This window comes from Colossoma macropomum, unplaced genomic scaffold (assembly GCF_904425465.1).
Source record: "Colossoma macropomum unplaced genomic scaffold, Colossoma_macropomum, whole genome shotgun sequence".
NCBI lineage: Eukaryota > Metazoa > Chordata > Actinopteri > Characiformes > Serrasalmidae > Colossoma > Colossoma macropomum.
Genome location: NW_023494790.1, coordinates 13,351,362 through 13,376,901, shown reverse-complemented (window position 1 = coordinate 13,376,901; position 25,540 = coordinate 13,351,362). Strand labels below are relative to the sequence as shown.

Genomic DNA, 25,540 nt, shown 5'->3' with positions numbered 1-25,540 from the left:
CTGTCAAGTTTCACTGAAGTTTTGTTTCACCGTGTAAAGCCAGCCTTGGCTGAGTTTGAGCAGGGAAATCACTAAACTGTGCTGGAGGCCCTCCATTACCAGACTTGGACCCCCCGTGGCCTATACTGACCTGTCTGGCGTAGTATAAACATTTGCAGGGTAACTTATCTGGTAATGTAACAAATTATATTCTGTAACTCTTTGACTTTAACACTGTGAACGGCATAACAAAATACTACAGACTCGGCCGAAAGACTGCGTGCAGCTGCTGAGAGAGCTCCAAAGCTCTCTGACAGAAGGCTTTGTTTGAGGAAGAGTTCTTTATTGCTGATGTTGTCTGTGGCGGGAGAGAGAGAGAGATGCACAGAGAGGCAGAGAGATAGAGAGGCCCATCATCAGCATGATTAAACCTCATGCTCAGATGAAATTGCCTGCCATATTGGGAATCGCATTTGAATACATCTGGAGCCGGTCGGAAATGAGGGGGAATTGGTTTTGGTTCTTTCTCATCAGGCGGAATCAGAAAACACAGGTAATCAAAGTGGCGTTTTCATTAGAGGGCATAAAAGCAGCAGGATAAGGCAATCAGCGTAGCCCTCAAAGTTGCCGAATCCTAGGTGTTTAACATGGTGACATCACCTAAGTGCTAGGATAATCCTTAATGAACGGTAATGAGTCTCAAGACGTGCACTTGCATCTGAATTTCAAATTTGACCCAAGGCATTACTGCAGGATGGCTTTTAGACCAAGACTAATGGAAAACTTTGCTTAAAATTCGTAACACTCCTGATTATGAATGGAAACTAGTGGGGGCTACTAAGAACATTATGTAAATTAACTAGTAGTGAATGTATACAAATAGCTTTCATTAATTCTTAGTGAAGTTATAATTTGTAAGTAAAGTGTTCCTTAAGTTTTAGTCTTGGACTTAAGGAAAGTAAAGCCCATTCTGTAAAACTTTTCACTCGAGCAGTGAGTTATTTGAGGGACCAGCTTTATCAGCTGACAATAGTCTAAATGCACTGACACTGTGCTCTTCATACAACTTTTATTCTGTTTTTCCACAGGTGAATTCACCCTGAACAACAACACTGGAGTCATCAGCACAGCCAAGCCACTGGATTATGAGAGCAACAGCAGCTACGTCCTGCGTGTGGAGGCCGACTCTATGAGAGTGGTCTCCTCCAACCTGCGGGCACCTTCCAAAAGTGAGTCAGCCACTAGAGCTCTGCAGCCACGTTCAAAACATTTGATAAATAATCAGTGTTGGGGTAGCTACTCAGAATGACTTCTGTAATTGGATTACTTTACTGATTAATTCCTGGAAAAGGTAATCTCATACACATTACCTCTAAGTTACTCTCTAAAGCCTAGTTCTTTTCGGAACTTTATTTAGAAACAATAGTCAGCCACAATAAACTTCATTAAAAAAGCATATCACTGTCTCTACCTTTGAACAAGACAAAGCCAGGCACGCTTTATTAAAGTAAAATGCCATTTCCACATGTTTTGTAGATCCATTAGTTTTTACACTAGGCTGTTTTTTTTGTTGATGGATATAGTTGATGGAAATTTGTATGATTTACAAAATCAAACGCAAACTGGATTTTCGTTTTCCTAAGCGAGCAAGTCAACATTTATAAAAGTGTTTTTATTGGGTTAATTTCTTTTATTGCGGCTGCTGCACACAAATTTTTAATATGAAGAAAGGTGCAGTTGTGCTATCCATTTTATCTTCGTCCTTGTGGAGAGGTGTGAATATTTATTTTGATTATTTTAATTAAAATATCCAAGTTGATTTTAATTCCACCACTAGGGAGCTTGCAGAAAGAGGTTAAAATGATGAATGGCTGATGCTGTGAATGGTCCAAAAACATCTGCCTCAAAATACAGTCTTCAAGAAGAAAATGTAAAGCTTACAGAGCTGCTTCTGAATGAAAATGGAGTCTAACATGTTCAAAGGAAATCATGTTTTAAATGCATCACATGTAGTTTATATTGTTTTCTTATAGACAAATGAATCACTGTTCCTTACTTTGTACAGGGTCACCCCACCACCATAAATGAATAAATAAAGAAATATTCACTAACATTTAATAACTTTGTTTAATAAATCAGTAAATGACCATTAATAGCTATGAACAAATCATTAATCCGAATCAGAAAATGTACAGATGTTTATAAATTACATTTCATGTAGTGGTTGACGTGTGTATTCATATTTCTTAAAGTTGTACATAGTTTTTCTGTTCATTGATAACAAACCTATTCATTAACAAACACTGAATTGTACAACATCAGTATATGTATACAAATCATCATAGTGAATTACTGAGATGTATAGCTTTCTAACAGTGATATAAGCTTTACATTTTATGCAGTATGTGAATATGAAAAAATACCTTATAGATAAGTAATTAGGTAACTCGTGTGAAGTTATAAATTCTTTAGTTATAGACATTTTTAGCAGTAGCTAAAGTGGAAACTGTTCATAATTAGTTCACTTTCCAAAATATATTACTAAAAAATACATACTTTATATTTTATATCTGTTAGCAGGAGTTATAAGTTCACAAATAAGTTATCTAAATACTTAGCTTTTGTCATCATATTTATATGTACTATGAGAAATTTATGCATTTAAGGAATTTGCTGGCTTTCATGTTAATTGTTGGTGTTGTTGCTTGGCCGGAGAAGTTTTATAGTTTCATTTGTGACTAATTGCAGCACCCCTAGGGCTTTAGTGCATGTGATGGTTCAGTTTCAAACGGATTTCTGTCATGAGTCTTGGGACTGGGCTTTTCATTATTGGGAGTCATGTCATTTGGAGCTGAAAAGTTTGATCAGTGTGATGGGGTCGCTGGAGGCGATAATTTATTTATCTCATTAGCCCCAGTATGCAGGGGCATTGGACCACGGGCTAATGATGGACCTAACTAACCATGATCCTCCCTCACTTTCCTTTAATTTCTTCAGAGAGGGGAGTTTGGGTTGCCTGAGCACATTACTATGCCTGGAGCCCAAATTTTGGTGCTACACCCCTGCCAGTATGCAAACATGTTTGGAAGAGTCACAATCGAGTTTGACTTTGATTAGATCTCATCATCATTTTGAAAGCCAGTTAAGATGAAAAGCATGTGCATGCCAAATACATTCTCAGCATCCCTACACTTTCTTTGAATGGTGGCTTTGCTGGTAGAGCATGACTCCAGCGTAATCTGGCAGCGATCTTAACAGTTCTGTGTTTTCTTTCAACACTCCATCAATTGATGAAGCCACCAGAACATTAGGCAGTACTCCAGCTCTAAATGCAGAGGAGGTAGTGTGAAAGCAAGCCACATTGTTAGATTTATTCTGGCCGGGGGAGGATGCGTGGCCTCTTGAACCGAGTGGATTGAAGGCCTTTCGCTCAATTAACGAGAACACTTCATAAAAACACAGCTTAGCCTGTAGCAATGCACTAGTGGTATAGTCCTCCTGCGTATTGTTCCTATGCGCTGCCCATACTGTGGTTGAGGGATTCATGCCACATTGGGGATAGGACGAGAATGTTTTGGAAGCCCCCCTTTGGCATCAGCACTGCATTCTGTCAGATGATGAATGACGCTATTGCTTTTACTGTTTTCACTACAACACAACATGACTCTGCATTCTGCTGAAATGACAGAACAGAGTGTAAAAGCATTGCTTTGCGGTGTATAAAAGTTCTGTCTATCGAATCAGATGAATCAGGGTAGATTCAGTGATTTTTTATTTATTCTGACCACAATTAACAACTTTAAGGGATCAATCAGTGGCTTTAGATTTCCATTCCTCACTCTCGTAACTCCATAGTCTACATAAATGGTTTATAGTGGTCAATGAGTAATTCATAGTTGTTATAGAATACTAAGTCTTAAGATTAATAACTGAATTATAAGACTAGAGTTTAAGGGGTTGAGGGGGAATTCCTCCAATTTTACTAAATTTTACCATAATTAAATTATTAAGTAGTTTGGTGTGAGAAACTCTGGAGGGAATCGTCACAGTGGTGGTGATGGGAACCAGACATCAAAGACATTTATTGCCTCTAAAGGTACATCCCAGAACATGGTTGCATGAAATGGTTATGGATACACTATTTTTGATACTTTTGAGATAAGATTTTAATAAAGTAAAATAGTGAAGGTATTTTAAATGCATTAATGACAAAGTACTGTGTAAAGGTCAGACACCGCCTTTCATTTATTTAATTTCAAGCCAAATAGTTATTTATGAGGAGATAATGAGATAATCCACTTGCATAGGGAAATCCAAAACTGGAGTACTTAAAGCTTTCATCTTTGAGAGAGAAGATATGAAAATATTCACAGATTTTTTTATGTCCATCCTTCCGCTGTAAGAAAACTCAACACTATGGGTCTGAAAGGATGTTTAGCTGTCAAAAGCCATTACTGAGAATAGGAAATAGACAAAAAAATAAAAAACTTGCAAATCAAATAATAAAGCCGCTGGTGTTCTGAGAACAACTAGTTGGCAATCCCAAACATATTCAAGTCCAAACCTCAACATCATGGAATGTGTTTGGGATTCTATGGATCGTAAGAAGCAGAAAATGCAACCAACTTCTAAGACTGATCTTTAGAGGTTTGGAAAAATATCCCTGCCAAATTTTTGAAAAACAAAAGTAAGTCTACCAAAAGGAATTAAAGCAGCAATAAGGACAAACCGTAGGCACACTAAATCCAATTTGCTTTGTATGCAGGTAACACAGCCAAGGTGTTCATCGAGGTGCAGGATGAGAACGACCACTTCCCGGTTTTCACCAAACCACACTATCTAGCTGGGGTCGCCGAGGATGCCAAGACCTTCACATCCGTCCTGCAGGTCCAGGTACAACTTTAGAACATTCTACAGAACATCGTTTCCAGACTTCTTTGAGTTTGACTCACACTGAAGTATTTTAGTCCACCTTTACTTGCACAGAATGCTAATCCATTGCCTTGACAGTTCTGTCTAGACAGATAACTGCCCCAGACACTAAGTGGCTATAAGTCTTGCCGGTGCCAATGTTTCTGAAAGTTTTCAGAGGGTACCAATGCTGTTTATTATAGGAGACACTACTCCAGTGTGTAGAGGTGTTGGTCCTTATGTGTGACCAGCTGGGTTCTGAAAGATTGGCTCCTCTCAAAGCTGGCAGCCTGTGAAATGCCAAGGCCGCCGAGGCTGCCTGATACAGATCTCACCACAACTGTCAATAGCGCAGATGACAGACAGAGGCCACTACAGAGATCCTCATAAATTAGCCAGGCTTTCTCTTCCAGCACAGGGTGCATCTTCATTCAGTATCTCTCTCTCTCTCCCTCTCTTTCTCATTTTATCTTACTCCTTTTCTCCTCTCTGCTTTCTGCCCCTCCCTCTCATAAGGCAATGTCTCATGCCATGTTTGAGGTGAAAGAATTAAAAGAACTGAATAAGAGAATGTGTAAATGAATTCACACAGTTTTCCTCACAGTTGTTTGGGGTGTCTGAAGTTTGCTTCATTAGTTTTGCAATGGAACTATGAGGCTAATAAGCTAACAATAAAGGATGCTTATTCCCTGTACACATCTTGCAAAATGCATGCATCATCTCAGACATGCCTCAAGTAGACTTTCTTATGTGGTTTCTGTTAGTTCCAGTGCAAAACTGAGGAAGCAAACTTTTGACACCAAATACATTACACATTATTGTAGCACGGCCTGTGCTACCCCGGGTTCATGAGGAATGCTGGAGGTAAGATTAACGGTCGCACCAGCTATTTAACTTTATTTTCTACTCCGAACACAAACAAAACAACTCTGAATCAAATCCAAAGCTAAGCTGGCCGCTTTTCAGTTCAGACAAGACTTTTCAGTCCTTTTCTCACTTGAGTGTTTCGGCTCTTCAGTCTTCTTCTGCTGCTGCTCGCCCCTCTCCCTCTCTGTTCTCTCTCTGCTCTTTTTAAAAGTGCCCACACTGCCATGCCAGATCAGCATCAGCTGGCTCTCATTAAGAGCAGCGTGAGCTCCTGAGCCGAGAGGGGCAGAGAGCTTATTGCTCCATCTCTGTCGCCGCCACCGCTCTCTGTCTCGGCCACTGCTATTGAACGTGAGGCAAATTAAAGTGGCCTCGCTGCAGGAAAGGAGGCGATGCCCAGGAGGCAGGGCTCGGGACTCGCGTGCTGTCCCCCACTCCCTCGCAGATTTCATCCTCTCCCCGACGTCTTTGCAGGGTTTTGTCTGGGCTCGGAGTTCGGGCCCTGCCTTCCTGCCGGCTCTCGCAGCCGTCACTGGGGACCAGGGGACAGGCACTTCGGTCAAAATGAAATATTGAATCCCTTCATTTGTTGTGAATATGCCTTCTCGCCTCGTACAGTAGCGCCACAGTCTCTTGATCTTGAAAGTAGGAGGAACTTGAAAAACTACAACTGCTTTGGGGCAAATACTCATTGGTAGGCTGTTAGAATATTTTTTTCCTGCTAGACAGCTAATGCAGAAGGAAACCAGCAGATAGCTAGCGTTACTGCTAGACACCCAAATGTCAGATCTGTATTCATTAACCTCTACATCACAGTGGTTAAACAGTCAGGATTTCTTTACTGCAATTCTCCATGATTGTATGACACATTTGCATAATGCATACTGGGTAATGTAGTGAGAGAACACAAAAAAGCAAGGGACACCAAAAGGAAATAAAATTGTATATTTTCTTTGATGAGGCTGTGGGACCCTGTGCTGCACTCCAAAATATTACTTTTTAAGAAATAACATGTTAAATGCTTGTTTAGGTGCAGGAAAGACTTTATCCAGTCACCCAGTCTGGGGTTAACTCCCTCTATTCATCTGTTCCAGTCATGTGACCTTTTGTCTTCAGCCATATTAACCCCTTACATGGCCAAAGTTTTATTACATGCTCAAGAACAGTTTAACCAGTTTGCACAGAGGTCCCTGTAGTTACTGAATAATAAGCCTTAGTATGCAATAAGCTTGGCATTTCAAGGAGTTAATGACTGTCTTCTGCTATGTATCAACAGGAGAGCAAAGGTGGAGAATTAAAAGATAGTAAATGTCAGTTCTGAAAAACAGACTTATGTTAAAAAAATCAAAAAAGAAAATGGTTTTGCTTCATGCATAGTTCCCAGTACTTATTTATTCAAAGTCTTTGTAAGGCAGAATAGTGTATAATACCAGTTCTCAACACACAAAACATTAAATGCTACAGAAACACTCACACACCTCACACTACACTCACCTACCATTAAATTCTCTCTAAATAAGAGCAGCTGCTAAATAAGTAAGTGTAATGTTTGGAGATGTGTGTGGTTAGTACACAATCCATCTCCGTGCGCCATTATAAAATCTGAATGCCACTAAAAGTACCTTGGGCTACTGATGCCTGCTGCTCTTTTGTTGCACAATGGCCATGAGATGAAAACATAATGGGAAAAAAAAACATGATCACAGGACAGATCCATGAACACGGGCTTTGATTTATAAACAATATTGAAATTGATGTCTTTACCTGTTTGCTAATGTTGCACTATATAGCCAAAAGTATGAGGATGCCTGACCAACAGACTTATGTGAGCGTGTTGGACATCCCATTCCAAAACCATGTGCATTATCATGGAGTTGGGTCCATTCAGTCAAAAGAGCATTTGTGAGGTCAAGCACATGAGGGACATGAGGGCATGGCTCACAGTCGACATTCCAGTTCGTCCGAAAGGTGTTCAGTGTGATTGAGGTCAGGGCTCTGTGACAAAGCTTGTCAAACAGTTTTATTATGGACCTCCCTTTGCTGCAACAGGAAAAGGCCTTTCCCAGACTCTTGCTACAATGTTGGAAGCATGCAATTGTCTAGAATGTCTTTGTATGCTGCAACGTTTATATTACCATTCGCAGGAACTAAGAGGGCTAGCCCAAATCCTGAAACAGTCCCAGACTATTATCCCTTCTCCACCACACTTTATTGTTGGCATTATGCATTCCACTAGGTAATGTTCTCCTGGCATTTGGTAAACCCAGATTTGTGCATCAGACTGCCAGATGGGAAATGTAAATCATCACTCCAGAGAACGCTTGGTCTGGTGCATAGTGATCTTAGAATTGTTAAAATTAAGAAGTAGAAAAACCTCTTCATAATGTGGGTCCACCTTTAAAAGGCCCATATGCTACATCCTTTCCATTTTTTCCATGTTGTGCCTTCAGGGTGCTTTCACACCTACTGTGTTTAGTATGGAGCAATAAAACTTTAGTTTGGTCTGTTTTGACAGGTGTGAACACTTCAACAGTACATGGGTGCATGAACCGCTGAAAACTGGCAAAAATCATGGGTCTCGCATCCCTTCCAAGTGAACCCTGGTTCTGTTTGTTGCTGATGGGAACATGTTTTCGTGATGGTTTGCACCAAATGAGGGGAATCAGCATCAGAGCATGCTTTTCTGCTTCTTCTAGCAGCATGTCAGCGCAGTCTGCTTGTTTTTATGCCTGACTCTTCACAGGCATCGTTCTTGGAGCAGGAGTTGCTGCTAATAAGAGCAGATGAGCAATAAAATTTAAGCAAAGCAAAGCTTTTAATTCTGGCACATGGATCGCAGAACCTATTGCATCAGCAACCTGATTGGTTACGTTCAAATTGAAAAACCAATTAGAAGAGGCAGGTGTCGAGTAGGTTTTATTATTATTGCTTTGACTGTGATACATATCTCTGTTTTCATACAAAGTAGGAGTTTTTTAGCTCAAATGGTAGCAAATGTGGCAAATTTTTTGACCAGTAAACATGCACTCATGTGTAAGATCAGCCAAGCCAAAAAAAAACAATATTTTGTCACAAAAACCCAAACTGTGGCTCTAGGCTGAAATGTGCAAGAATAACACTCCTTATCACCTCAAAACAATGAGCAGGAATAACACTCCTTATCACCTCAAAACAATGAGCAGCTAAACTACTGTAGGCTGAATAGATGGTGTACATGGGTGCGATATTACAACCACCCTGGAAACCCATTTCATGAAGCTCCCGATGCTGATATTGCTTCCGGGGCAGTTTGGAACTGACATGAGAGATGCAGTTGAGGATATGTGATTTTTATTGCAATATGTGCTTCAGCACTTGGTAGCCCCACTCTGTGAGTTTGAGAGGTCTACGGCTTCATGGCTGTTCTGTTGTTGCTTCTAGATGCTTCCATTACACAGTAAAAGCACTTACATTTGACTGGGGCGGATCAAATTGGGCACAAATTTTAGAAACTGGCTTGTGGGAAAGGTGGCAAGGCATGACAGGTCCATGTTTAAAGTCACTGAACTGTGACTATGACTATGTGCTTGATTTTGTACACCTGTTAGTAATGATTGTGCCTGAAGCACCTCAACTTCAATAATTAGGAGGGGTGTCAACATACTTTTGACCATATAGTGTAGGTTAAATTAGCCAGTGAACTGTGTGGATTTGTGTTGCCAGTTGTGTTGATCGGTATGATTTGGTTTGGCAGTGTTTCCATTCAGTTTAATAATCCTTTACTGGTAATCAATAGTGTCATATCATTTAGCTTAATGTGAGGTTTTTGTCTTTCTTCCAGCTGTTGTTGCATCCAACTGCAGAGGACATGTTTTTGATCAATGCTGAGTGGAACATTACTGTGATCTTAGAAGCCACTGGTCCCATTATTAAAGCTGCCAAAACTGAAGTAGATGCAGTTTTCTAAGGTAACTGTTGTGTAGGAAGAAGAAGATGGTAGAATGTAGTGGCAAAAGGGATTTAGTGTCATTGACTTTGGCTAATTTTGAGATATGTCTTGGTTTGGTTTTGGCTGGTTAGGAAAGCCGAGGAGACAGCAAGGTTAAATTTTACTGAAATATGAGCTCTTCAACCTCTATGTGTTCTGGTTGTTGTGGTATGTGGGCGGCCTTAATTTTCCTGATCACAAAGGCCATAAAGAAAGTCTGAAAAGGCTCATAACACATTTGCATTGAAAATGAAGACTGATTCTGGTACTTCTTGAAAGGGCCTGTCAAGTAAATGTGAAATAAATGAGTCATAAAGCCAGCACAAGATTCGAACTGTGCCAAAAAATGATTATATCCTTCCTGCAGTGCCATTGCACTATTCCACATCAGATGTTACAATCTGGAAGCGTTGTGATTTAGAGCCTAGTTGAATTGACAGTGAGATGGGATGAACATTTAAATTCAATCAAAGGCCAAACTCTTCTCTAAAGAAATGTTGTTCAGCAAATGATGGTTATCCATGTCAACCTCAGTCGGATGAGCCATTCAGTTCCTGATACATTGCAACTTGGAATATGTATCAAGACATGTCACCCCTACTTAGAGTGTTTGTCTTGGCTTTTAATCTTCAAGTGCTATTGATGTCATCCTGTCAACCGTCTCAATTAAAAATAACTTCAGGGAGGTGTGAGAGTGGGAGCTATTGCTCAGTATTCCAGAATAAGCAGATGAATGCCAAATGTGAATGTAAAGGCTGTATATGTAGGCTATAAACCTAATTACAGTCTTTAGTTATCAGATTTCATTTGCACAGATGGAAGTGTTTTTTTTTTTAGTTTTAATGTGGTCAGAGAGGTCAGAAAGAGGTCAGCATCTCTCAGACGTGGACAGACCTAGTAGCAGGGGACTGGTGGCGACTGTTGCAGTAGATTTTTGCTCAAGCAGCTGGGCAGCCCATAGATTACACTAATCTACTTTTGAATCCTTCTTTAAATAGCTTTTTTTATTTGGGGAGGAAGCTAATGCTTGGTCCATCAATTCTGAAAAAGGAGATGGAGATAAAAAGGAACGTGTGTATTTCCGCAGGACGATTATTCAGGCTGTAAAACAGAATGCATTGTTCGTAGAGCAGACACATTGTTCTTCAGCTCTCTGCTAATTTGCATTGATGCGAACCACTACTCTTGAGAGAAGACAAGCCTGCCTGAAACAAGCCCTCTTGATGCCTTTTGTTGTCCCCTGTGCTACATCCAGTGTAGGAATGGGCCAAAAGAGTGATATAAAGAGAGACAGACAGACTTTGCTTTGTGCAGTCGCTAATTTAATTTCACCAGACTTTTGCCTACTCAGACCTGCACCGCTGCGTCAATCAAAAGTTCCCCGCCGCCAACTTGTGCCTGCAGGCCTCTCTGCAATAGTAAAATCATGTCTCAGTGTGGCATCATCTCACAGGACACGTCACCTTGGGATCCTTGGGCACCTTCAGGATGATGGCAGTTAAAATTAAGAAGTAGAAAAACCTCCTCATAATGTGGGTCCACGTTTAAAAGGCCCATATGCTACATCCTTTCTAATTGTTTTCCCCCAGAAGTCTGCTTCGTTAATGTACCCTTTAAGGGCACTTTTACGTCTGCCATGTTTGGTGTGGAAGTGTCTTTTGTTTGGTCTGTTTTAAAAGGTTTAACACCGAACCAAAAGGTATGAACAAAAGTCATAGAATTGACTTACACTGGATATAACAGTGTCCACCAAACTTTCTAAATCATGCTGTTCTCTGTTCTGTTCGGGCTTGTTGATTTTATGTATGTCTTGTTTTAGCTGTCTTATGATATTAGAGCAATGAGCCAGTTTTGCGTGACACAAACCAGAGTGAAGTCCCTCTAAGCCTTGAGTGGCTTACTGCTTTTACAAAATGGAGAAACCTTGGTGCCTTAATACATAATATAATTTCTGTGTGCAGTCAAATGTGTATATTGAGAATTTTATAATGACTTTAGACATGCCCCAGCCTCATTTTAAAACCGATACTATCCGTTCTATAATTGCTAATTCACAGCTTAAGAGATGATAAAAGAAATGCACAAAACAGCATCGGAGACTCTTTTCCACATAGCAAAGAAGTTATTCAAGGAGGAGGCGGCATTTCATTCTGTCTTTGGTATGTTTAGACATCCTTGGTCTGTTATGTGTTCATACTTCAAAAGAACCACCAGAATTTTTTTTGAAGCGAACTGAGACTTGCCTGCTCAGGGGGTCTCGGTTCGTTTATTTGGTGCACACCAGAGTTCAGTTGGCAGCGCTCTCACTTGGGGTCTAACGAACCGAACATTCACACCAGGGTTCATTTGAAGTCTGAATGCACCCTAAAATGACAACAATGTGTAACAATGAGAATAAAGTGGTATCAAAATTAATATCCAGAGACACTCTGAATTTGAGTTATTATTGTACATAAAATAATAAAAATTATTAAGGTGAACAGTGACTCCAAGCTTTCGAATGGTAGTGTATATGAGTGACTGTGTGTTTTGCAGGCTGTGGACAAAGACACAGGGAATTACAGTGTCATGCAGTACCACCTCATCATCCCCCCAACAGCAGATGGAAAGGACAGCTTTGTCATCGAGCCATACACAGGGGTCATTAAAACGGCTATCATGTATAGGAACATGCGCCGCTCCTACTTCAGATTCGACGTCATTGCCACAGACAACTACGGAGAGGGTCTGAGCAGCAGTGCGCAGGTGGTGGTGAGTGAATTTAATTTAATTTCCTTGAATACCTGATTTGTACCTGATACCTGACCTGTAGTTGTAAGTGAGCAACTTTTCTGCCCAGATTAAGCCTAGTTTTAAAATTGCACTTAATACCATGTAGCTCCATTTTTTTCCATTTGACTATTTTTACATGATTTGAGCACAGCAGCTGGGCTTTACATTTTGTAAACATTTCATGGTGAATGGACCATTTAATCTGTCTCATGTGGCATTATCGTATGACTGTGCAGCCATCTTTATGACCAGGAGAACGAAAATATATTCGGTGTGCTTTAGGCTGGCTTCACATGGTGAAACTTACATGCAACTTTGTTTGCTAGAAACCAACATAAATCTAAATTGCACTTATGTTACATAATGTATAGAGTTCTGCAACTCATTTGCAACTCAACTGCAATAGTTGCAAGCTTATCAAGTTGTGATCACATTGAACAAACCATTTAGTTTTAAACCATTGATTTCACTGGATCAGTAGACAAAATATTAAAACAGAAGATGGTTATAAAGGAGACCTCAAAATGAACATTTCTGTAACCAACTGCATTGGCTAGACAGCTAACACTAACAGCTATTTTAACGGCTGCTTGTGCCACCAGTTATTCTGCTTAGCATGCTGTTAACCTGATCAACAGCTAAATTAATACCATACAATACCTTTTGATACCATCTAATTTTACAGAGCTCAAATTTATTTGGAATACAAAGGACAAAAATTACTACCGAAGAGGTGACAGAGACATAGCTACTCAAGCATTCATTTTCAAAGGCTTATCATGCACAGGATAGATAAAAAACTCCAATATATAGTAAAGACCCTCAGTAGATAAGTGGCGATTATAGATATAGAAAAAAGGCAGTGACAGTTGACGAAGACGAAGATGAAAAAAATGCTATAAATATGTAAATAATAGGTTGCGGGTGACTTTACAACAAAAACAATACAGTGTATCAAAAAATGTGAGCTACTACTTTGTTTAGTAAATGTTAAAACTAGTAAATGGTATGTGTTTGATGAAACTTGATTGTTTTTGAATTGCTTTGTGTAACTGTCAGGTTGCCCAGAAATTATGTTACCAGCAACTCAGAATGTGCATCTAGTCGCATGAAAGTTTCACCGTGTAAAGGCAGCCTTACAGTTTGAAGCTAGAATAGCCATCAAAAAATAATTTCCTGCATCGTTATGAAAAGTATTTTCAGGAATGTTTTTTATTTTAAACATTACAGTGTTGATTTAAGGGTGTGTTTATACTTAGAGTTTGGCTCCCTCGGTCTGGACCAATGCAGGAAATGATACATTGCTGCATTTTATTTCTGGTTTGTTTAGCGTTCACACTGACATATTTACCAAAAGATGTTTTACTGAATCCCTATGTAAGCTAACCAACATGACAGTCTTTCATTACTACAGTGTTTAAGAGCTTCTATTTCTAATGTTAACATTTACTATGCAAAACTCTCAAAACTAATCAAAATAATCAACAAACACGTGTTTGTTTGATAGCGATGAAATGCAAGAGGTCTTGCACTGCAGCTACAAGGCTAACATAACTAAAAAGTAATGGAAGCTATTGGCCACCAATTAGCATTCTGTGAACTAAATCATTGCAAACTTGCACTCAAACCTCAAGTTCTGGCCTTTTCAAATAGACTTGCTTATGAGGTTTTTCATACTGCATAACACTGTTATCTGTACAAATAGAAAAAGGGACATACAGTCATATGCAAAAGTTTTAGCACCCCCAGTCAAAGTATGTTTTGTTGATTTTCTAAATAAAAAATAAGTGAACACATCCTCTTCAGGGAACTTCGGCATTGTTCTGCAAATTTTATCACACAATTATTAATTTATTTGCTGATGTTAACATATTGGGAAAAAAAAATCCCCAGTATGTTAAAGTCAGCAAATAAATTGAAATAGTGTGATTAAAATTTGCAGAAGTGTGTGCTGTGTAGATGATATGTCAACTTATTTTCACTTACAAAATCAACAAAACATGTAGTTTGACCACAGACATCCAAACTTTTGTATTCGACTGTAGTACAGCTACAAACGGTAGTCACAGACAACTCAGAATTTTGAATTTAGTCTTTACTTTTGTCCATTTTTATAGCAGAATGTCATTCATGTAGCAATATTTGGGGTAAGATGGAAATTGTACAGGTCTTTTTTTTCCTGAGCTATCGCTTTAATTTTTTTCTGAAAGACTAGACATTCGTCACATATTCTTTGAAGAGCCACCTTCTCATCTAAGAAGAGTGCTTAGTCCTAAAAAATGTCCTGCACACATGCTGTCTTGAAAACTGTCCAGCTCTAATGAGCGAGTATCATTGATTTTGAGAGCTAAATGTTCCCGATATCATTTGAACCCCACAAATCAATCTCCTACTCAAGCTCAGTGTCCAGTGCCAGTTCTCTGGCTTGTGATTTTAAATGAATGTGCATTTCTTAACTGGCCACCAGCAGGCATCTGGCTGATGCCAGTCGGAAAGTCCTGTGGGCGAATGTGGATGGTCGATTAAACACTAAGGCATTGAGCAACCAGTTCTACTAACTGCTGCTTAATGGAGCAAAAGAGCGAAGACAGTTGGACTCTGTGCTAGACGAGAGGATACACACTTTATTTAAGCTGAATTGAAGCCGTATAAGCGACACACAACAAACATTTCCCTTATGGCTTGTCGCGCCACCTAAATTAGCAGCCATTAAATGAACAGACATAAATGGAGAGAAGAGTGGGCCATAAAAGAGTCAGTCATGTTTCAGGGTCGTTTATATTTACAGTGTAGTCAGAATACATGATGAAAGTGTACTAGCAAGCTTCAGAAGTCATTTATATTGCATTATTCAGATTACTATACTGTAATGTACTAGCTTTTCAAAATGCTTAAAGGGGAATTTCACCAATTTTGTATTATTCAGTCGTTAAGATTTAAACAGTCATTCAGAGTAGTTTGATGTGACGTACTTCTTTGTAAGGAAACTTGCTGACTCAGATTTCTTTACAGTGGTGGTAGGAGTTCACAATGTCTACAACACAATCATGGCCACTTGATAACACTTCATAGAGGTACATCTGCATAAGCTTTGAATGACAACTCACATAAACTTTGTCTTCGTTCAGGTTTGACAGGTTTGGTTTGATTAAAACAAACCCTTGCGTGTAAGAACAAAGCCATCCAAACTCCAAATAAGCAAAGCAAGACCCTCGGAGCAGGTCGGGCTCTGGTGCGATTCATTTGAAGTATGAATGCAGTACAGACCAAAGACAGAATAACCCATTTGTCTCCTCTCTGCAGAACTTCTTTGATACACAGAAAAGACAGGTTTCTGATGCTGATTTGACACATGCATTTTTAGTCATCTCTTCATGGGCTCTAAATCAGAACGGATAGTTTCGGTTTTAAATCAACGCTGACACAGGTTCGAAGCCATTATAAAATACTCAATACACACATTTGATTGCACACATAGATTATATTATTTTTTAAGGCACCAAAGTTTCTCTGTTTTGTAAAAGCAGTAAGTCACTTGAGGCTGTGTTAGAGGGACTTCACTCTGTTTGTGAAATCAATTAAATGAAATGAACCTTTAGCCAACTGTGTCTGAACACATCGGAATTAGACCTCCGCATTTAACCCATCCGTGCAGTGAAACACCGCATACACACTAGGGGGCAGTGAGCACACTTGCCCAGAGCAGTGGGCAGCCCTGTCCACGGCGCCCAGGGGTTAGGTGCCTTGCTCAAGGGTACTTCAGTCACGTACTGTCAGCTGAAGGGATCGAACCGGCAACCTTCCGGTCACCAGGCTGGTTCCCTAACCTCCAGCCCACAACTGCCCCAACTATCTTCCAGGACTGTGTTGTGCAAAACCACAGTAATGCAGGAAGTCTCATGGCTTATTGCTCTAATATCACAAAACAGATAAACCAAGACATAAATAAAACCAACGAGCCCAGATAGAACAGAGAACAGCATGATTCGGAAAGTTCAGTGAGCATTATCACAGTTATTGTACATCATAAAATCTTTCCAATCAGCTGTGACCTTTTACTTGCATGACTTTTGTTTACATCTTTTGGTAAATATGTCAGTGTGAACGCTAAACAAACCAGAAATAAAATGCAGCAATGTATCATTTCCTGCCAGGAAAAATGTATCATTTCTTCTAAGGGAACCAAACTACAAGTATAAACACCCCCTAAATCAACACTGTAATGCTTAAAATAAAAAACATTCCTGAAAATACTTTTCATAATGATGCAGAAAATATTAAAAATGCCACACATTTAATAATTACAAAACTGCTTTATAACTCCAGAAAGATGAACACTCAAATAATTCAGCTGTTCATGTGGTGACACTGAAAACTTAACAAGCCAAAAAGTCTTGAAAATGAACAAAAGATCTACACTACACTAGATTTGTATGTAGGAGAATAATCAAAATTACTTTATTTCTTTTATTTCTTTTAAAAGAAGTTAACTTATCTGTGTAAGATAATTGTAGATAAAGTTTGTAAAACCTAGCTGATTAATCTCATTTATAAAATTCTAGTCTGTTCTTTCAATAAAAAAGCAAGGTTTGTTGTTGTTTGTTAAGATTTGTTTTGGCTTATTAAGATTTCTTTTTGCATTGTAAAACAACGTTTCAGGCGTCAGACAACATATTTCTAACCATTTGATGGTTAGAATTGGTAGCTTTTAGAGGCAGTAAATGCTTCAGACTTCTGGTTCCTGTCACCCCCACTGTGAACAATTCTGACTTAGTAAGTTTTTTGTATCAAGCCACACTGTGTTTACATCTTAGTGATTGAATCCAATTTAATTAAAAAACAGCCGCAAGAAAATTCAAATTTTAAAGAAAGCCAAGGTCTCCCAAAACTTTTGATGGCCAGTTCACAGTATGTCCTGTCATGCAAATAAATTCAATTAATTAAGCAATTTACCTTTCATTTCACTTCCCAGGTGTCTGTGGTCAACCAGCTGGACATGCAGGTGGTCGTGTCCAACGTGCCCCCCACTGTGGTGGAGCAGAATAAGGAGCAGCTGATTGGGTAATGACACTTTCCACTTCCCCACCCCCCCCAACACCAATCACCCAGACAAAGATAAATGGCTTGAGTTATTACCCTCCCTCAAATGAAGTCGTTTCAGTCAGCCAAGGGCAGATTGAAGTTGTAATATGAAAATAAAGGAGTGGGAGCGCTCTGGACCCTCAGGGTGTGTGGGTGTGGTGCACGGAAGAATGAATCAGTGAGCCGTTTGATTCTATCAGGCCTCCTGCTGCGGGCCGGCCGCCTGAAGAAGAGTGCAAAAAGCCGGCTGCCGGGTTCAAAGAGAACAGTCGGGGGGAAACTGTCTGTTCTGCTAATGGCTACAGGCTAAGCACTTAGCACCCCTGGAACGTGATCAGTATGTTTTCAGGTTTGGCAGTTGTCCGAAATGGGTTGAGGCGAGGTGCTCTGGAGAAGTGCCAGGGAGATACAGCACCGGGTTTGAGCACACTTGACTCAGTGTATATATTCCATAATTTTAAAGTCCTTTTGATCTAAAAGCTTTGATTAACACCATCATATCTGACATAGTGTAGGTGATACATTCACACTTTGGCTTTGTCCACTTTAACTGTGTGAATGTCCACATTGGCCTTAGTAATAATGTGTCAATATGTGGAATTGGAGTTTTCTGGATGCTACCGTATGTTCTAGCACTATATAGAACATTCTACCAAATTAGTTTAAACTGCGGTCAAGCTGTTAAAACCGATTTAAAAACGATTAAGTATTCAGACCTTAGATATTTACATGGTTTATGTTATAATCAATTTAAACACAATACATTAATGGAGATAGTAATGAGATAATTATATACAAAATCATCAATTATGATAGGATAGGATACTTTCTATTGGGAGGTATCTGTCCCGAACCATAACCCCTAAATTTCAACTTGTGAAAATAATACTTACATTTTTTTGCGTACTTTTTCTCTTTTTGTTTTCTTTAAAGTGAAGTTCAGAGATTTAGATTTATGATTTAAATTTTTAAATAAAAATACAGTCCATGTTTTCATGGCATTCCCAAAACAAAATGGGTTTTAGGCAGAGCGTTGTTTTGGCCACACCCCTGCATTTTAGAGCAGAAAGTAAGACCATTTCCTCTCCCTCATGGCCACATGGTGAGCAGTTTTGAAGTAAATGTTAAGTAAATATTAGGTGGCAATGATGTATGAATAGTCCGTCTGAAGGATGCTCACGCACCATATGTAGTATAATGTTATATAATGTTATGTTAATGTTCTAAATAGTTTTTTTACAATGGAACTGCAGTTTGAACTAATTTGGTAGAATGGTCCACATATATTTTGAACTGCAGTAACGAACATACATTTATTGTTTCTAAGGGTGATTTTTAGAAAAAGTATTCAGGTACTTGTTTGCAAATACCAACAAGTATTCAAAGCCTGTGAAATTCTGTCCAGACCAGCCCTAGTCTTAGCTACAGGCTGCCACACACAATATACCGCTCAGCATCTTTCTATTGCAGTACTATATTAGATCTGGATCCGGACCACAAATCTATAATAACTGACACATGACTTGAAGTTTACACCAAGAAAGGCAGTCAGACAAATGCCAATCGTCTGTCTTTACTTCTGCTAACATTCCTAGCCTAGACATATTGTAACTTTCACATTGTACCTTTTAGCTTGAAAATGTGATAATAATATCATCAATTCGCTAAATAACGTTTAAGTTTTATTTCATTAATGCTTTATGAGTACAGCGCAAAATGAACTCAGGCTTGATGCTTTTTTCGTGCTTTTCTGTAGTGTGTCCTGAATGTGGTGTAGCTGCGTATTGTACTACCTACTGCAAGGTGTGATGTATCGTCCAGTGTGGTGTAACCTTTAGACAGCTGCAGTAGTCTTTCAAAGCATTCTTCTTTGGATTAATAAGGTAAGAAACTGTGACCAAAATGTAAGACGCAGGCTCTTCACTGCCCTCTGGTGGAATATAAAGTTCAGATGTCTCTTGTTTTTTTAAATATTAGAACATATAACGTCAGAGAGAAGTGCAGTGCTCATTTGATAGACTGTCTTTGGGCTGACTTGGCATGTCTCAGTCCCGAGATTCGTCTTCCATTCTTTCAAGGCTGTGTTCCTCAGCTGGGTGCCAACTTGCTGTCCTCACCAGAGGAAATCTATTGATCCAGTCTACATCCCATTACACCCCACACAAACACACCTCAACCCAGCCTTGGCTGTGAAACATCCGGAGCCCCCACCCCACTCCATACACACACATACACAACTACATATCCATCCATCCAGCCATGGTCAGGGAACCATCTGCAGCTCAGCAGGTAATTGGCTGAGTAGGGCTGCCTGCTTGGAGATGATAGCCCAAAGCTAGAGCAGACACACACCAGGAGACAGAGACCTAGGCGCGGATATTGTCTCATTCACTTCTTCTCAGCCTTCCTTTCGGTCTCCGTATTGCTCTCTTGGCTCATCTCGTCTCCACTCAGCTCCTAACCACCTTGGCTTCATGGAGCTCCACAAATGGTGGTGTTATTTTTAGTGAAGGTGTGCGATTGACCCAGAGGATTGAGGTATTTTTAGGTGGTGTAATTGTCGCTGTGTCTGTCTCTGATTGCCATGCTCGGTGATTGTGGTAATTAACACTTTGTCCTTTGCGTTCTGATGATGCAGGCCTTAATCATTACCACCTATTCCAAGGTACATGTGTGATGTTCACAATGAATGCTTCGGACTTTTTTTTCACTGGAGACCTACAGATTGAAGTTGGGAATAAAGTCTGGGGTGGTATAGTTCTCTAGATACATAGATGTGTCATATTTGTGTTGTATTGGTGTCCTAGGGACCCAACAAACCAGAGCCAGCTCATCAGCTAATTATCAAGGTCATCATGATTTGGGGCAGGTATTATAGCTTTGAAGTATTTGGTTGAACTTGATGGTACTTGACTTTTCATGTCAGGTCAGGTTTCCCCAGTATGTGTCAAACTTGGGTTGGGTTCAAATTTCTCATTTCCCATTTTAGTTTTTCTTCTTGTGCTGTTTTTCTCTTTACTTTAATTACCTTTAAACATTTTTTTAATCTGGCATACTGAATTCATGTTGTAGACAGAATTTAGTACCAAGGCCCACACTAAGAGTATGGATGCATGGGAAATCAAACAGCTAGTACCGCTTAATACAGTGATTTGCCATATCGCAAAAACAAAATCTGGCAAATTTGACTATAAAATGGGCAGCTATGTGATTGTACACGTGTAACTTGCCACAAACTGTCCGTACAACACTGATGCTAAGCTTATCACTTGTGAACATGTCCACTACTGAGGAATAGTGGAGTTCCAACATCCCTCAAAGGAGTTTCATAATGCTGAAGTTAATAAATAGTCTACTCAGGCTTTAGCAGGAACTTCAGTGTTTGTAAAGAAGGTGTTTTTCTTTAAAGGACGTCTGTACATGGCATGTTCTGATTTTAATATAGTTCATAAACAAGCATTGATGGTGTTTCTTTTAAAGATGTTAAACTTTTTTATATTAGTGGGCAAGTATTATAAAAGTCTCTCAAAAAATTAAAAGGTAACTATATTTTGAATACTGACTTTACAAAATTACTTTATATAGATACTTAATTTCTGTATTGTGAATACATACTCCAAATAATACTCCAAATAATAAATACTCTTACACGCCAACCCTGTGTAACATGTTCTGTGTAAAGAAATAGAAAGGATTAAACAGGTAAAGGTGAACGTCTTGCACCACACAGCATAAGAACAGCATATTGTTGAGAGCTTATCCAGACTAAAAATGTTTTGGGTGTTGTTTGAAAGCATTGTTTGATGAATAAATTCATTTAAGCAGAATTCAAACTTTATTTTGGACAGCTCTTTCTTCTTAAATTATGCATTATATATACAGTACTGTGCAAAAGGCAAACTTTGTTTGGTATAAAATTAAACAAACATTTATGCAATAAAAAGTAAAAAGAATTTATTGTTTTCAAAAAGATTGAGATGTTAGAAGAAGAAAAGTCTTGTTAATGCTCCTAGCTGGTAACTCCCCATCAGGTCTTTTATGCACTTTGGGTCACTGGGCTGATTCAGGTCAATTTTAAACATAAATGTGATTGTGGTTCAGGTCAGGTTGGGTTCAGGCAAAATCTTGTCTGGCTTTGGTTGGGTTCAGACTTAAAACCTGGTGCTGTGGGTCAGGTCTGGATCAGAGTAGGGTGAAGAACTGGCAGCCAGTGATTTATTCTGCATTCCTCTCTCTCTCTCTCTCTCTACAGGATTCTAGAGCGTTATGTGCAGGACCAGATTCCAGGTGCCAAAGTGGTGGTAGAGTCCATTGGGCCACGGCGATACGGAGACACCTACGAGCAGGAAGACTATACCAAATCTGACCTCATGGTGTACGCCATTGACCCCCTGACCAACAGGGCCCTCTCCAGACAGGAACTGTTCAAGTGAGCCCCTTTCTCTTTACAGCCTTATCTTGTTTAACCTGCCCTCCTTCTCCACCAAGCGTTCATTTGGCCTGACCTTCCGCTTGACCTCTATTTCCAGCCGCAGCAGGTCGGAGGTTGTCGTTTGTTTCCAACATTGCTTGGGCGCTGTTTGCAGCGTGAGCGTAGTCATAGCCTATCGTGACAGCAGCCCCAATTATGCCATTCAACTTACTGACAGGCAGTGAAGTTGAAAGCTCCCTGAAGACCTACCCCTACCCCCAACCTTCACACCCTCACCTAACTACATCATTACTTCCAGAGGTGCTGTTACCATGGAGCTTTTCTCTTTAAAGCTACGCCACAAAACTTCATAATAGGCACATTACGGGCATTTTTTATTGCCTCCACACTGCATTGCCTCCAAACTCTGAATATTTACGCGAACAACTTATGCGCACATTGTTGCATCTATGGTTTGTGCTTTGTTGAATGAGCACAATGCCGTGGCTGTTGTCTCGAAGAGTGTGATTTCAGGCCTGGGATGTTTTCTCATGCAAATGCTTTATGTAATGAGACTTTTGACTTAATCCATAACAAGAATGTCTCACTTGTCACAGTAATTAGCTGGCTCTGACTCCAACTTCGCTATGGCTTACGCCGGCTTCTTAACAATAGCAGCCTCCAAATGAGATGTAGTCTCAGCGTCCTGACAGACCTCCCCTTCTGACGCTGTCCAATCCAGCACCTTGCAGTTTCTTTACAGCTACAATGGAGATCAGTTTTGTTTGTTGTTTTCTTGCTATACTAGGTTTCTGGATGGGAAGTTACTGGACATTAACAAGGAGTTCCAGCCCTACCTGGGCAGGGGTGGCCGCATCCTGGAGATTCGAACACCCGATGTGGTGCAGAATGTGAAGAAGGCCGTGCAGTCGGTGGGCTACACTGAGGGAGCCCTGCTGGCCTTGGCCATCATTATCATTATCTGCTGCATCCCTGCGATCCTTATCGTCATTGTCACCTACCGACAGTAAGTACTTCCTATGCAAGTGATCCTTGCGGTAACACTTTATTTGAACCCTGCTACATAACATTGACATAACTAGACCTTAAACATGTCATGACAGGTTTTGTTCAGAGATATATATATAAAGTGTCAAGTTACTGTTACCAGTAACTGTCATGCCAGATGCTATAGTGTTTAATGTCATGACAGCTTATGTCACATGCTAATTTTGCTATCTATTCTAGTTAGGCGTCATACATGAAAAACTGGCAATAGTTTATTATAATACTGCTATAACTAATATAATTAGTCATTTTGGACATAAACTTTTGATAACAACTTACGTTAGCGTATGGCATGGGTGACGGCATATTTATTGCATTGGTTATGCCAATGTTATGTAGTGAATTCAAGAATTCATAGTAGCCCTACTTGATAACTGGGTCAAAGGCATTTGACCAAGCACAATGAACAAATTGTATTTTGCAACTTTTTTTCTCAGAATCATTTGAAAATAAAAAAAAACAGGCTTATAAACATTTGTAATATTACCTAATAATGACTTTTCACCAGTTCAGTGGTTATGCTTGAAAACAGTTGGCAGATACTAATGGCAGATCACTACAAACATTTCTAATGTGATGTTACAACAAATTACTGAATTATAGGATAGTAAAGGCAGTTTCAGTTATTGATAAACAAGGTAGAGGTTGTAGCGCTTGTAAAAATTTGGTGTGTGTACTGTTGCTCTATTTAATAATGGCATCAGATCTGGTTAGGGACTTTGACAGCTGCTGAATTATGATAATAATAACAACTACCTAGCAATTCACCTACTGAGATCATCCCTGTGGTGATTTCCCAGTGGCTAGAAAATACTGCCTAGTAAGGAAAAATTAGTGGTGAGTTGCATGGATAGAAATATTTCGCTTAACTTTGCAACCAGTGGCACCGCATTCAGCCGGAATTAGAACCCTTAGTGTAAGGCTTGTATGGACCCTTCTCTCCAATTCACCATGGTAACACCTTGGCCTGATCTTCTGTTTATTCAGCGTAAAAGCAGATTAATTACTGCCACTGGAGACAAACCAGAGAGGCTGGCTGTTGCAGTAAAGGGGAGATTTCACTTCGTACAGAGAATGTGAATGACAGGGGCAACGATCAGAGGGAGCAGGAGAGGTTGGAACAGAGGAGATAAGGGTCCTCCTCTAAGAGCCATGTCTTTATGAGTGAGCAGCATAAAACATAATAACTGCAGGAAGGACAAGAGAGGAAATCACCAGAGGCCTGCTGCAGCTGTGTCACTAAAATATACGGCAGTCGTGCGCTGTGCTTTGGAATGATATGACTGTGCCAAGAGCTTTATTTTCTTTCAATGTGTTTATGATAATGCTTTTGAAGAGATTGTTTCAAAATTATCTTTCTGTTTCTTCTTTTCCACACTGCATTATCCGCAGATTTAAAGAGTAAGTACCCAACTTTACATTATAGCTTTAACGCATGTTTTTTTTTTTACTTTTTATTTTACTTCTTTTATTACCAGAAAGTGTGGTGACGTCTCGTAAAACACAACTATAGACTACACCACATCAATTCAGCATCGCAAAATAATCAGCCTGCCTGCTAAATATTGCCCTCTAAGAGGATAAATAAGAAATATGCTCAGGAGACCAGTTTTTAAGACTGTGGCTGCAGCCTATGTTATTTATTTATGAGTGCATGTATAATGTATTGGCCCCACTGTGAAGATAAGCTGATGCCATAACTTTGTGCAACTTGTTGAATCCATCAACTAAAGGCGACAGGCTGAGTGTGCCAAAACTGCCAGGATCCAAATGGCTCTCCCAGCTGGCAAACCCGGCGGCGTGGCAACCAGCAATCTGTATGAGGAACTTGGCGATGGCACCATGTAAGTTTTTATGACATTAACTGGTACCCCGAGAATCAATGACATTTTGTTCCAGAGCTGTTTAACACCTGCTCCGCAGCATCACACAAAACAGTGTTTATCAGCAACTTTAAACCCGGCAGCAGTTTAAATCTACAGTACTGTGTAAAAGGCAGAGACCACCATTAATTTATTTCATTTTCAGTCAAAATGTCCCATTAAGTACAAGTTTTCTTTTTTTAGGTTCAGGTATAAAAAACAGAAGACGTATTTAGCAGACAATTACACAGAAACCTCAGTAACTAAAAATAGCTGTTTTTTTTCAGTATTTAGAGTGTTCACACATTGCCTTTATTGCAGTTTCCATTCTATTTGGGAGACAGTTTTTGAAAGAAATCTGCAGGGATATTTTTTCACACCTCCAAAGTTCAGTATTGCTTCTCATGTTCCAAGTAATCGGTGATCTGAGATCTGGACTCTAGGGTGGTCATTGTTTTGAGAACATCAGCAGCTTCTTTGTTTGATTTGATTTGTTTGAAATGTTCTTTTTTCTGTAACAATTGAATTATTTAACTCCAGTTTTGGAACTCCTGTGTTTTCACTCATTTTCCTTGGACGTTCTTTACCCTTATGCAAGTAGATTATCTTATATCTTATCTC

General features: G+C 39.6%; 1 protein-coding gene across 1 annotated transcript in view; it reads left to right on the top strand.

The window, feature by feature from the left end:
• The window catches only part of pcdh15b (protocadherin-related 15b), a 302,478-nt gene that overhangs the window by 258,859 nt on the left and 18,079 nt on the right, over nt 1–25,540 (top strand). Inside the window, exons 26-33 of the mRNA XM_036572205.1 lie at nt 1,068–1,208; nt 4,745–4,872; nt 12,260–12,475; nt 17,469–17,557; nt 21,831–22,007; nt 22,798–23,016; nt 24,450–24,458; nt 24,791–24,901. Coding sequence (XP_036428098.1) covers nt 1,068–1,208; nt 4,745–4,872; nt 12,260–12,475; nt 17,469–17,557; nt 21,831–22,007; nt 22,798–23,016; nt 24,450–24,458; nt 24,791–24,901 — 1,090 coding nt within the window. The remainder of the gene's footprint in view (nt 1–1,067; nt 1,209–4,744; nt 4,873–12,259; nt 12,476–17,468; nt 17,558–21,830; nt 22,008–22,797; nt 23,017–24,449; nt 24,459–24,790; nt 24,902–25,540) is intronic.